General features: G+C 36.9%; 1 protein-coding gene across 3 annotated transcripts; it reads left to right on the top strand.

Annotated features, from left to right (window-relative positions):
* The first annotated feature begins 2,139 nt into the window (after window positions 1-2,139).
* Window positions 2,140-12,785, top strand: LOC143879850 (glycosyltransferase family protein 28). Of its 3 annotated transcripts, none has more exons than XM_077382495.1 (4): window positions 2,140-2,472; window positions 7,297-7,421; window positions 12,088-12,187; window positions 12,435-12,785. In XM_077382495.1, exons 1-4 carry the CDS (start codon window positions 2,466-2,468, stop codon window positions 12,689-12,691), a joined length of 489 nt encoding a protein of 162 aa, XP_077238610.1. In that variant the 5' UTR covers window positions 2,140-2,465; the 3' UTR covers window positions 12,692-12,785. The 3 variants fall into 3 exon arrangements, with proteins under 3 accessions (XP_077238610.1, XP_077238608.1, XP_077238607.1); XM_077382493.1 differs by having other exon boundaries at window positions 2,141-2,472; window positions 7,188-7,421; XM_077382492.1 differs by having other exon boundaries at window positions 2,142-2,472; window positions 7,208-7,421.
* Window positions 12,786-13,606: the final 821 nt, after the last annotated feature.

The raw sequence follows: 13,606 nt of genomic DNA, 5'->3' as shown, positions 1-13,606 counted from the left end.
TTTTTAACTTAGGATAGCCACCTCTAGTGTATCTATCACTGCAGATGGGCTGATGTGCTTCACGTGGGAACGATTCAACGGGCTTGATTGCTACCTGCACTGGGACCGGCTGTCGCATGTAAATAAAAGGGGCCAATTCATCATTTCCCAAATGCGTTCTCTTGTTTCCTTTCCCGTTGGGTTTCCGGGGAAACCCCTGTATTTTTCCGCGGAAACTGATATTTGTGGTGTTCTTTTGTCAAACGTGGAATATGAAATAAATTACGTGGAAAAGGCTTTTCCGCGACTTTTCTCCCATTCCATTTCCGTTACAAACTATCGGAAAACCTACTTTCTCTCAAGTTTCACCGATCGTAGCTGTGTGGAGAAAAAAAAAAGACAAACAACTCTGTCGTCTCCATCCTCCCACTGTAGCGAAAAAGCCTCATCTCTGACCTCGCTCACGGTACATCCTCTCACTCTCTCTTCTCTGTTTCTTGTCTCTCTTCCCCATTCTTTCATTTATTTTTTTTGAAACCCTTGTGCTCATCTTCTCCAATCTGAAATAGGGTTTCTATAAACCTGATATAGTAAATATGAAATAGGGTTTCTATGAATAGCTCTGTAAAATTGATTTGAGAAATCCTATTTCATGTTTTTGAGAAACCCTATTTGAGAATATTTACAGAAACCCTGTTTCGGGTTTCATAAAATTGAAATAAAGTTTCATTCTCCCTCTTTTCCGAGTCTAAGAACCGATAATCCAAGCTCTAGGTTTGTTGGGTTTTTTTTTAGATTTAGGAATTTTTTTATTGCGGGTTTTGGTTGCTTTTTTTTACTTTTTATGCTAAAAATAGGCATAAAAGGGGTTTGTTGGTATGTCTTTGGTTGGGGGTTTCTGTACAATGCATTTTGCTGGTGTTTATTTTTGTGATTTTGTTGTACTGAGCTTTGTGAGTTTAATCTTATTTCATTTCCTTGAAATAGGGTTTTTCGAAATCGAAAGGTACTGAGATTTTTTTTTGGATCTTGGTGGTGGGTATGTTTGATTCCTTTATTTTGGTGGTGTTTTTGTGTTATATAGATTTTTGTGATTGAAACCTCTGTTTTTCTCTGTTATTTTATTCTGTTTTTTCCCTAGTTATTCAAAATAAATTTCTTCACATGCAACAAAGTGAACAAATTTCTTTCACCCCTTGTGGTAGCTTGATTTACGTGCCCGTCCTTTGAGATCTTTGTTATATTTGGGATTTGAATGTCTATTGGGAAGCTCGGCCTTGTTTTGCTCTTTTTGTTTACACTTTTTTGTTTACTTGGATTTGTCATTCTATTGTTGCCTTATCATCTTTCTTAGTCATTTTTTTGGGGCTTCTTCCTCTTGTTGTTGAGCACTATCCGCTTGTTACATATGTAGTTTTTATGTCAAGTCTATGTTGGTTGCCTGATTTATATCTTGGCAATTCTATCTTAGCAACTCTATATTTGTGACGATTTGATTGGCATTGTTATTGTTCAACTCTATCTTGGCAACTCTATATCTGTGACAATTTTATGTCAAGTCTATGTTGGTTGCCTGATTTATATCTTGGCAACTCTATATTTGTGACAATTTGATTGGCATCGTTATTGTTCAACTTCTGTTTGTCATGGTTTTCTTATTTTGATTGACTTCAGAGGGTTGGACCCACTTATTTTAGACTAGATTCTATGTTGGCATCAATCTGCATATCAGTTTGTCACAGTTTCTATTTAACAGGTTTCTATTGAGTTTTCCTGCAACGAAACGCATATTTCTGTAGTTTCTGTGAGGTTTCTATGCAACGAAACGCTCATCTGACATGTTTCTGTCAGGTTTCTTTTCCTTCACTTTCCTTTCTGCCACATCAGTTTACTTCCCTTCACTTCCTTTCCTTTTCCGACGAGAGAACGGAGCAAAAGTAAATATGTTATTTCAAATTTGGGGGATGACTCTTGTAGGATGATTCGCACCTCTAAGGTTAAAGCATGCGCGAGAACAAGTTACACTACAATCATTCCTGTCATTAGCCGAGTGAATTCAATTGATGTTAACACCACTTAAGTTACAAGGGTGAGAATTCTCCGGGTGCGAATTTTTCATCTCCCTATTTCAAATTGAGTTTTTTTTTTTTTTTAGGGGCTTTTCATCTCTCTCACAACTCATCTCTTTTCATGCCCCACTAAACATCCATGAAATTTTTTTCCATGGTTGCCAACATGTTCTAACAGGGTGTTTGGATCTATGGAAAAAAAATTATGAAAAAAATATTCCATGGAAAAAAATCCAATCCATGGAAAAAATTTCATGCATAGAAAGTTAGAAACAGATCGATACATCCTCTCTCTCTTCTAGATATTGCAATTAGAAAAAACCTTTGTTTATGACTACCGATTGTAAGTGCCAAACCGATTATTGGTTTCCTGCTGGATTGTAAAATCCGTCAACTTCAATCGCTTTGATTCTGCTTATGAGAGGTAATTTCTTCTCTTATTCTCTTATTCATTTCTTGGATTACTCAAAACTATGCCTTTCTTCCATTAAAATTTCCCGTCTGATTTGGACTGCATCAAGAAATTGGTTTCTTATGTTGGTTTTTTGGTCTTTCCTGGTCTTGCTCCGTTCCTTTTATTTGGGTTTTCTTATCTTTGCTTTTCTATTTTAATTGTATCTTGGGCAACCCAACATGATGCTTTGTGATTGTAGCCTATGGCTTTGTGGGTTTTTAAAAAATAAAAAAATAAAAAAAAATTAATAATGAGTTTAGATTTGCTGTAAATATTCAGTTCCGATCATAATTTTGGGTTCATATTTGAATTTTACCTATATGTGTTTTTGGTAATTTTAGGTTGCCTGGGAATTTTTATCTTATGGGTTTGCATTTTTTTTTTCCGGTTTCTGTTTTTTCTAATGGTTACAGATTTGAGTGGTCTAAAACTTAGGTATTTCACATGGACTTCTCAAATGGTCCTCAATCCTCATCGTCAATCCCACCATTTCTTGCTACTTTTGGAAATTCAATTTACATGGTTTTGATTTTTCTCTCACTCTCATGGTGATTTGTCTTTCAATTTAAACTTGTTTTATATTTTCCTCTTTTCTATTGTTTTGTGTTTTAACTTGAGCTTTGAGTTTGGGTTTTCTTCTTTTCTCTGTGTTTTGATGAAGAAGATGAACTCATCTTTGTAAAATCTAGCATTGAAGAACATCTAATTAAAGAAAAATATCCAGGGCCAACCAAGAGAAGTCATCAACAAATATAACATAAAATCGTGAACTAGAAAGAGGAGACAAAGTTGTTCCCAACACATCAGAATATACCAACCAGAATGGAAAGAAAGTGTATGAAGTAAAAAGAAATTCAATTTGCTTACGAGTACACAACTTCGGCATAGATGTGATTTAGGAGGATCTAATATCAGATGCTTGCAAAATTGTATAGGTTTCCACAGCGAACACCATTAGCCAAGAGTGTCTCCACTCATAAATCCTTCTCAAGAACATAGGAAGGTGCAAGCTAACAATTTATGTTGGATATTGGGAACTAAATGCGTATCAGGAACATGGAAGTGACCAAAAAGTGGATGTCATCGAAGTCGTACCAATGTGGATAATCGGTAGAGATAACCCACCACTCATGACAATATGGGAGGAGCACGGTTAAGGAACTAAGGAGGAACGCTTACTTCTGTCATTAGGGGAGTGATACCCATATCAGCCACCTAATATGCTTCAGACAGAGTAGTAAGGTACATGTCTCTCGGCTGATGAACAAGAGCTATCTTGGGACACTGCTGATCGTCAGAATTGTATCGATGACAGCACTCGATAGCAATGTGGTTCCAAGGACCATAGATCTGACTGCTAGCTGGAGAAGAAGGCTAGCCACAATATGAAGGAGTAGAGGCAGATTCTCTTGGAAGCTGAGTGTCATAGTAGCATGCCTTGATGTAGGTGGGGTAGATAGCAAACCACATTGAGGATCACCGTAGGGGAACAAAGAGCCTATTATCCAGGTTGGGGTGGAGGATATCCCTATTGTGGGGTGGATAGCAAACCACGTCAGGGATCACCGTAGTGGGAACAAAGAGCCTATTATCCAGGTTGAGGTGTAGGATATCCCTATTTCTGATAATGAGGGTTCCCGCGATCTCAACCACTACCTTGTCCATGACCACGTCCACATCCACAATTGTGGGTGTTATACAAGCCAACTGGATGAAAAGTCTCTAAAGAATCCAAAGATGAAGACTGATAGGCAGGTCTCTTAGCAGATCCGTCGTAGACTGAAGAAGACCATCATAGTGTAGCAGCAGGACTCATAGGTCGGGGAAGGATGGGAACTTATATGTAGTCAGCAACAAGGTGCTGAAGATATGATAATCATAAGTAATCTTGTCTAGTGTGTAACAAAATTTACTGTGCTCATCAGGAGGTTGTTTAATTGCCACAAACTGATTAAAAGGATCACAGATGTCCTTTTTTTATGACATGCGGTATCCCCACGCCAATTTTTAGGGCGGGACTATTCCCTACGATGCAGCAATCACCCGTGAACCACGCGCATTGGGCAAGCCCAGGGGGATTCGAACTCTCGTCACTGGGGAGCATACCCATGACTTTAAGCCAAAGAGCCACACCCGTATGGGTTATCACATGATGGCCTTTGTGCGCGATATTGACTTTTAAGTGCTTGATTGATTAGTCTTTCATTAAGGATAATTTGGTAATTTGCTTATTGTATGTAAGTCGATGTTCTCTGCAGATAATGCTTAATGAAAAATGTGTATGTCCTCTCTGTTTTGGTATTCTGTCGCTCTCGTTATCTTTTTTCTCTACATTCATATGACTCAAGGTATTATTTACAAATATGATTTTTTTTTTGAAAATAAATTTACAAATATTTGTAAATTCATATTTGTATTTACAAATCTGATGTTATGAGACAAAAGTTTGTGCGAAGCCAAAAATGCTAATGTGTCGGCGGTAGGCCATATAAATTTTTTTCTTATGATGAGTGAGTTCAACCTATACATTTTTGTACTCGACTGTGACATGGATATTTGATTGGCTCCACTGATGCATGTGTCATCAACCTTGGTTTTTAGGTCATGAATGACTCATATATGGTGTGTCCACCACATGAACTATTTATGGAAGTTAATATGAATGGTTTTGAATCGTGATGTTGGCTTGAATGTGAGGGCAATTAGGAGTTAAATGGATTAGTGTGCAAACAAGGTCATTTAGTACATCCTCTCATTTACATTGAAGAAATTGTAGACCACCATGTATAGCATCTAGGGGATCCAAAGGAAATCAAAAGATGCACAAGAGGAAAAAAAAGGGCTCTCGTGATTGAGGCAGTGCAAGGGAGCGAAAGCATGCAACTAGGAGGGGTGGAAGTATCAACACAATTGCAAGAGAAGAATAGTTTCTTCCCCACGAAATTGGGGTCCACTCTTTATTGGTTAAGTTATGTTTAAGTTACAAGAATAAGGCCGATTTGCTTTCAGTCACAAACTTTAGGGGTAGGGGATAAAAGTCACGAGTGAGGAGATGGTCAGGTCTTTGTTTTCGTGGGAATCAGGGTCGCATGTGGAAGGCAAATATTATTGTAAGCCAATTTTCAGGGTAGTTCCGGAGATTGAATAAAAATAAGAGTTTTAGGTTTTTTTTTTCCTTGTTCTTTGGAAGCCTTTGATGTTTTCTTCTCTTTTAGGGTTTGGAGGAAGAAGCTTCGAAAGTTGAAAACTTCTGCAACCAGATCTCCACAAAGCACCAAGGCACCTACCTAGCTTTGTATTCAATCTAGGACTAGTTTTTACATCGATTTGTTCGTGCAGATTTTGACTAAAATCAGTCATTAATTATTTCTATGAAGTTTATTTTTTCATATCTTATATCCACGAAGATCACAATCACATATTGTTTTACGGGAATTGCTAGAGTCCATCGCAAAAGGCATTTTGCGGCTGGTCTGTTGCATGTCAGACCAACCACCTCGTGAATGGAGACAAAAGTTGTTGTCTTCATTCACGAGGTGGCTAGTCTGACATGCGATAAACAAGGGACACTAGCAAATCCCTTGTTTTACATACTCAGAAATTCCATTGCAGCAATTTTATGGTTTGTGAAAGTTTGAAGATATCTATTGTATCAAGTGGTATCAAATTTACCATAAATAGAACAAGTTTAGAGATATCTATTATATCAAGTGGTATACCAAAATAAAATAAAATATATCAAGTGCTATCAGATTTGTCTTGCATATAATTTTTTCTGCTTACATCACAAGGACACCTGTCGGAGTGTTCCAGTCCGATTGGTATGGGATGAAACTCTTTTCCTTGTGAAAATATGCCAAAAGTGGTTCCACTACAGGGAATGATCAACAACGATCGTTATTCCTTGCATTGGCACACATTTAGGGTGATTTGGCCGTCGATTTGATGTGCCAATCTTATGATGGGGGTCTCTTTATGTCAATGGCTGCCACTTGAATGGAAGTCACATTGGATGATAGTCTCTTTTGATCTTTTTTCCTTTTATTTATTTATTATTTTCTATCTGCTATTTTTTCATGCAATTTTCCATTACATTTTTTATGATATTTCAAAAAATCACTAAACTCCTCATTTCTTAGGAAAATGATTCCGATATTAGCTTGAGTTAAGTGTAATTATGGTATTTTTTCTAATCTTTTCCGCATATTTATTTATTTCCAAGTGGGTACTAGAACCATATGTGAGGGTCTCGTGATCAGTCATTAAAACTCTATAGCTTTCCTAAATTGAAAGATGGTATTGAATATCATAATTTTGGTAATTAAATCTACATATTATTGCATTAGAATTTTATACGACATCCAATCAGGAGAAAAATAAAATTTACACTACATAGTGCAATAAAATTTTGATGTATTGTATCAAAGACCAACACATTGCTCTTATGATAAAGTTTATTCTATCAATACTCTTTTACGCAACCATCAGCTTTTAGTGAGATGGATTCTGTTTGGTTTAGTTACTTTGCTATTTTAGTTATATTCTACTTTGTTGGTTTCTTAAATTGTATCATTGGTTACTTTTCCCCATAGGAAATTTTTGTAGCATAGTACGATAGTTCTATCTTCCGGACTGTAGATGTAGATGGTTGTCTTCATTTGAATTTCTGTTTTTGATTGCTTCAGTGCTTGTAAAACATGGCCAGTGTTTTCGAATTGAGATAAGATACCTGAGAAGAGATGGGGAAAGCCGATGACAATGCTAGATCGAAAAAAACTGTATTCGTGACTGTAGGTACCACTTGTTTCGATGCTCTTGTTAGCGTGGTAGATACCCAACAAGTTAAAGAAGAATTGGCAAGGAAAGGCTACACGGATCTTCTGATTCAAATGGGTCGTGGAACTTATATCCCTTCGAAGGTCTCTATTCTACTTCTACATGTGTTATTTATTTATTTTATGTGAAATTAAATGTTATAATTACATGGCTTTTTGTACTGGGCAAAATATCTTCATACATGTGAAATGGTAATAGGCTGATAGCATATTTGACATGGTTCATATTATTTTTTTTCGGTATGGTCTTTACAGTTCACACAACATTGTGATTTTGCACGAATGAGATTAAAATGCAATGTAACGTTATGGATAGTTTAATTGAACAGTCACAACGAGATTCCTACTTGGAGCTTGGGTTGTAGTCGAATCAGGCCGAGTACCTTGATTCAATTACTTGGATAGTTGAATCATTTCAGATAATATCAAGTAGGCTTCTGATGTTATAAACATGGGTGTGGGATCAAAGCTTTGCGCCTTTGGGATCTCACAGCCCGTATTTCAACATCCTGTAATGATGATCAATCAGGATTTGGTTTAGTATTCCCATGGTGGTCTTTGGATGAGTATATCTTTTTTTATTGAAATTTTTTGGATGAGTATACTTTCCTCCATTAGATTTACTGTCTTATTTTTTGTGATTCAAATTCATGCCCTTCTGATTTTCATAGAATTCATTTAGGCATACACGGGTTTTGAATGATCGGGAAGTTAAGTTCCATAGTTGCAAGAAGCAGGCCTGCTAGCGGTGCTAAGAAACAATGGTTCTGAAAAGGACTCAAGAAATGGGAGTGCTAGTATAGAGCATTATTAAAGAGCTCTAGATAGAAAGAAACATATTTAGTGTTTTGAGAGATTAACTGATTTAATAGTTGAATTTATAGAAGCTTAGAGCATCTAGATTTGAAAAATGACAACTTTTTTCGTGAATGTTATGATGACAAAACTAAACAAGTATTATGTAATTAATTGAATCAAATCGGTTTGATGAAATCATGTTTGCACTAATCGGTGTTAGAAAATGTAGTACTGCATCCCCCTTTACTTCTTATTTCCTTGAAACATTCCCTCTTCAGTTATATTCATTTAGATATATTAGTAGTTAGAAAATTCATATGTGATTAGTCATTGCAAATGTTTGAGGAGTGCGACTCACTTCCCAAAAACAACGTTGTTGAAAGCTCATATATGTGAGCTTATTCCAAAACCTTTCAGCACCAAATTTAGGGGAGTTTCGTTTATTTTCCAAAAAACAAAAGAAAAAAGAAAAATTGGTTTGCTATTGAAAACAAGGAATCCATATATGTTCTACCTTAATTCCAATGATTTGGGTTGCCGTCTCCAAGTGGTTTGTCCTTCGCTTTATAAATTAATATGGTATCAGAAATTGTTCTGAAACTTAAATTCTCTTTCATCTTTTCCCCACTCTAGATACATCTATTAGAAATTGTAGATTTTTCACGTGGTGGTCGGACCGTAAGATCTAGGCTCTTCCCCCTTGATGTGATAGAAAACTATGAGGGTCTCTGGGTTTTGTGCCTGGGTGTTTGCTACAGTAATCATTCCTCTTTTGATGTTAAATCATGGAAGAATTGTGACCTTTTATTATTGGTTCTGTCCTAGTAAGGATGGTAAGTATTGCTTCCCTATTTGTGGAATTTCTATGAAGCTTGGGTGGGCTATAGGCTGTGTACAACCCATATAGTGGCATCTAAGAGATTATGTGGTGCCTATTGCTGTTCGAATGGCCTGAATATTGCCTTCTTGCTAATTTTCTTGCTTGAATAGTGCCTCTATAGTGTTTGTGTGGCTTGAATGATCCTCTTGCTGCCTCATTTGTGTGTCTGTGCTACCTTGTTAGTCATTATTAGTTCTTCTCTATTTATTTGTATGTTGCCCAATATTTTGTGATCACCTTGCATATCTTTTAGTGTAGATCACGTACTGCCCTATTGATGATATCCCTTTAGTGAATTTAAAGGCTTCTTGTTCTCATTGTGTGATCTACGTGCTGCGTCATTTATTTTGATCAGTTGCTAGTTGCTACCCTGAAAGTTGTTATCATAAGTAAAAGTAAGCCTAGCCTACCCAATGCTATGAAGCTGCTGGGGTTGCAATTCACTTATGTGAAGATGAATGGGCCCAATTATCTTCCATTTGCTAAGTTTATAAAAGTAGCACTTGGTGCAAGAGGGAAATTAAAATTCGTGCCTATGAATTTCCTGTGGGATAATATGGAACCACAAGTCAGTGGCTCAGTGCCAATGTGATACTTTTAGGCCGGCTAAAAAGTATGGCACTGTCAGTTTCATCTCGTGAAAATATATCTCATGTTTACAAGCTGTTCAATTTTTGTTTTGCAATGGAATAAGACCATTGTGAGTAGTATAGTGCTTTAAGAGACATGTGGGAAGAGCTGAATATGAATCGGGCCTTGTCTAGTGATTTAAAATTGCTTGAGACAGCGAGAGGAGTTTAGAGTGGCCAAAATCCTCTCTGTCTCGACCAGGGGTATCAGTTCATGGACAGATTTTGGCTACTAGAGAGCTCCCTTCACCTACTAACCTTTTCATCGTAAAAGTGTTGTAATCCTTTAGAGGTGGGGATTTTGGTAGAGGCTGTAATTCAAGAGTAGGATGTGGTAGAGGCCGTGATTCAAGGGGAGGATGTGGTAGAGGCCGTGGAATCAGGAAGGGTATTAATTGCACTTGTAATAACCACAACCAAAATACAAATACTTGTTGGAATTAGTTTGGCAAGCTTGCATGGGTTGACCAACTAATCACGTTTCTTATATAATAGAGGGTGAATATAATAGAGGGTGATGACACGCAACCAATTTAGATATGATTCGACTAGAGAGAATGGTGGCCTTTCGTCGCTGATGATGGCCCAATCGAGCTACGATCTTACCATTTATGAAAGCCAACAGTTGGATTGCCAGGTTGGTTTGGTAATATCTGTTCTCCTTCGTTGTAGGATTCCTGATGTAGGACCGGGAGGAGAAATAGACGAAAGGGGAGAAGAAGAGAAGAATAGGGGAAGAATAGAATAGAAGGAGAAGAATAGAAGAGAATAGGAGAAGAAAAAGAAGAATAGAGGAGAAAGAGGAGAAGAAGACTTGGGGGAGAAGTAGAGAAGATAGGGGAAGAAAAGAAGAGAAGAAGAAATCTGGGAGAGAAGAAGAGAGGAAATTAGAGGGAGGAGAAGAAACCTGTAGAGGGGAGAAATCTCAATTAATTCAATTAATCATCGAAGTTAATAATCTCTATTACATAAGGCCTATATATAAGCAATGGAACTGCAATTCTATGGAAAATAAAATCCTTAAAAATAACGTGGAAAATAAATTCCTAGAAACTAAATAACATGGAAATAAAATCTTAGAAACTAAATAACACGTAAATAAATCCTAATATCTGCATCGATTCCTATGTAGACAAAGAGGTTGTTAAAACTAAAATGGTAAGTTAAAGCTCTAATGCATTATTAGGTAAATATGCTCCTTTGGGTATTATTTCATTTGGCACTGCTGTGGTTTTCTAATGCCAACCATCAACAACTTTCAAAATTGAGATGATTTTGAAATGATCAAGTGTCCACTGTAGACATTTGTTATCCTATAATAGGTGGGCCATGTAGCTTTTATGAACACGATTTTGAAAAGGAGTCAATGGAGTATTTTCCCATGTGCCTCTACCCCTGGAATATGAATGCTATTTTGGGCCCTAAACGTGCCTATGTTATTAGTACCCACCCCACTTGCTTGACTTGCATTATTTTCTTAACTTCTTAGGCTACTACATTTGACTATTTGACTTCGTGGCCTGAATTGCAGTAATGAAATGGAGAACGTGCACATTGCACCGATCTCTTTTTTACATATATGCAACCACATACACATACATTGGGACCACCTTTGATAGCTTTTCATGGATTAGCATACATCGCTTTTCTTTCATGTCTCTGCATTGGAATGATCTTTTATTGTTTGTGAAAGGAGATCCTCTGTTTTGTTTTGGACTTGAGAAGGGAAAAATGGATTAGTATTTATTGTTGTTTGGAAGAGTTTGTGAAGGATTTTCCTAAAAACATTTGTGGTACTTCTCAAAGTTCTTTGCTCGGGAGGAGGGTTTTTTAAGTTCGAATTTTCCTCCCTCTCTCTCTCTCTCTATCTTATGATGGAGAAGCATTTTTTGTCTTGATGCCAAAAGATGGGATGTGACTCTTCTCTCTTCTTCCTTTTCCTCATTTCTTCGTCACTCTTCTCTTCCCCCTTCCTCTCTTTTCATTTTAAGTCATTTGGGTAAATTGATGTAAAGCATAAGGAATTTTTGTCACTCGCGAAGAGACAACTACTTGGGGTACCATTACAAAACTGTGAGTGTGGATATCAACTACAGTACACACACAACCATTTGCAAAATTACGTATATTCTCTGAATTAAAGGTGTTCAGAGAAGTTCTATTAGCTCTTCCTACTATTAACTTCGCAAGCAGTACTAGTTCTCCATTTAGTTATGTGGTATTGGTTCTGGTGAAATTTAAAGAATGATTTGCATGGTTCTAATCATGAAAATTTTCTAAAGGATTCATTAGTGGACCCCAACTAGTTTGGGACTAAGGCTCAGTTGAGTTGAGTTGAGTATTTGCATGGTTCTAAATCATATGACCTTTCTTGTTTTAAGTATGATAAGGAAACAAATCCCCCTTATTGTCAAGTGAAGCATCTAACAGTCTTACAATGCAGTCACCAGGAGAAGATGGGCCTCTGACGGTAAATTACTTCACTTTCTCCCCTAGCATCGCAGACTACCTCAGATCGTCATCTCTTATAATCAGTCATGCTGGTAATATCTCAATTCAGTTCTTTCTCTCTTTATAATAAATGTTCATAAACTTGGATTCGACTTGGAAATTGGTCTTTTTATTTCTTAGTTGGACTGGTGAAAACCTCCACTGCTTTTATAAAACCCTGATGGGTTTAACTCGGTGAAACCCTTCACTCAAATGCTTACTTGACGCAGTTTGAATTGTTCAGGGCACCTAGTAGAATTTAGGAAGAAATCTTGCAATAATAGTTCTAGTTCTATGCAGGGTCCGGAAGCATATTTGAATCATTGCGCTTGAGTAAGCCTTTAATTGTAGTTGTGAATGAGGATTTGATGGACAATCACCAAAGCGAGTTAGCTGAAGAATTGGCAGAGAGAAAACATCTCCTTTGCGCTCGCCCACAGACGCTTTACCAGACTATCAAGACAATGGATTTGGAGTATATTATACCTTACCCACCAGCAGATGCCAAACCAGTTGCGAAGATCATGAACAGATTTCTTGGATTCCCTGATGACTGATTGGAATGAACTAGAATTGTAGAATTATTATCAGCAGATTGAGATGTGGATTTTTCATTAGGTAATGGAAATATATATCTATTGGGAACTTCAATTTGGAAGGTGTTTTTGGCCTGGATTGAGACACTGATGTTGTTTCCATGCAAATCTCTCTCTCCATTGTATTGCAATTGAGTGAATTTTTTTTTTTTTTTTGGAATATAGAATCATATTTAGCGAAAACTTTGCAGTTCTACATAGATTATCATCCCATTAACTTTGTTTCAGATTTTCAACCCATTGTCCCCCAGTTTTACACTTGTCTGGTAATGATATTTTTCAAATAAAAGGGGAGCCAACATCAGTTTCCTTTGGAAAAGAATTATCTAGAAAAAAATTGTTCCAAGAGGAACCCTTCAGAAGAAGAAGAAAAACTTTCCAAATTCCGATGATCAATGGAAGATAAGCTTAGCCCCCATTGACAATTGGGTCTCCGGCCTATTGGATTTCAATTGTAAAGGGTCATTTACATCAACGGCTATAGTTATTAGTGTCTTCCTATTTCCTAACGTTCATTTTAAGGGACACACATGCAACATGATCACGTCCGTTGATCCGATTGGTGATCACAATTCTTCTGTTCACAAGTTTCCGAGTGGGTGATGTCGATCTTTTGGATCCATCTGACGGGAATTTTCACCAAAAAAACAAGAAAAGCAAGAGAAAATTCATAGAGGGGGGATTTCATATAAAAAATTTGGCTACTGATATTGGCACTATCATATTTTGATAATGGGTTCAGGAATTTTACATATGTTTTGATAAAAAAATGACAAATTCTCAAATCGATGTGAAAAATGATTGGAAAATTTCTTTCCCAATGAAGCAAAACCCTTCTATAATAGTAATAGCTTTCCTTCTTAAAGATTTTTTGAC

The sequence above is a fragment of the Tasmannia lanceolata genome, unplaced genomic scaffold (genome assembly GCF_043159265.1).
Source record: "Tasmannia lanceolata isolate RefF3 unplaced genomic scaffold, GAP_Taslan_0.1 ptg000006l, whole genome shotgun sequence".
Taxonomy (NCBI): domain Eukaryota; kingdom Viridiplantae; phylum Streptophyta; class Magnoliopsida; order Canellales; family Winteraceae; genus Tasmannia; species Tasmannia lanceolata.
The sequence above is the reverse complement of the archived record's forward strand: the minus strand, read 5'-3'. Positions and strand labels throughout refer to the sequence as shown.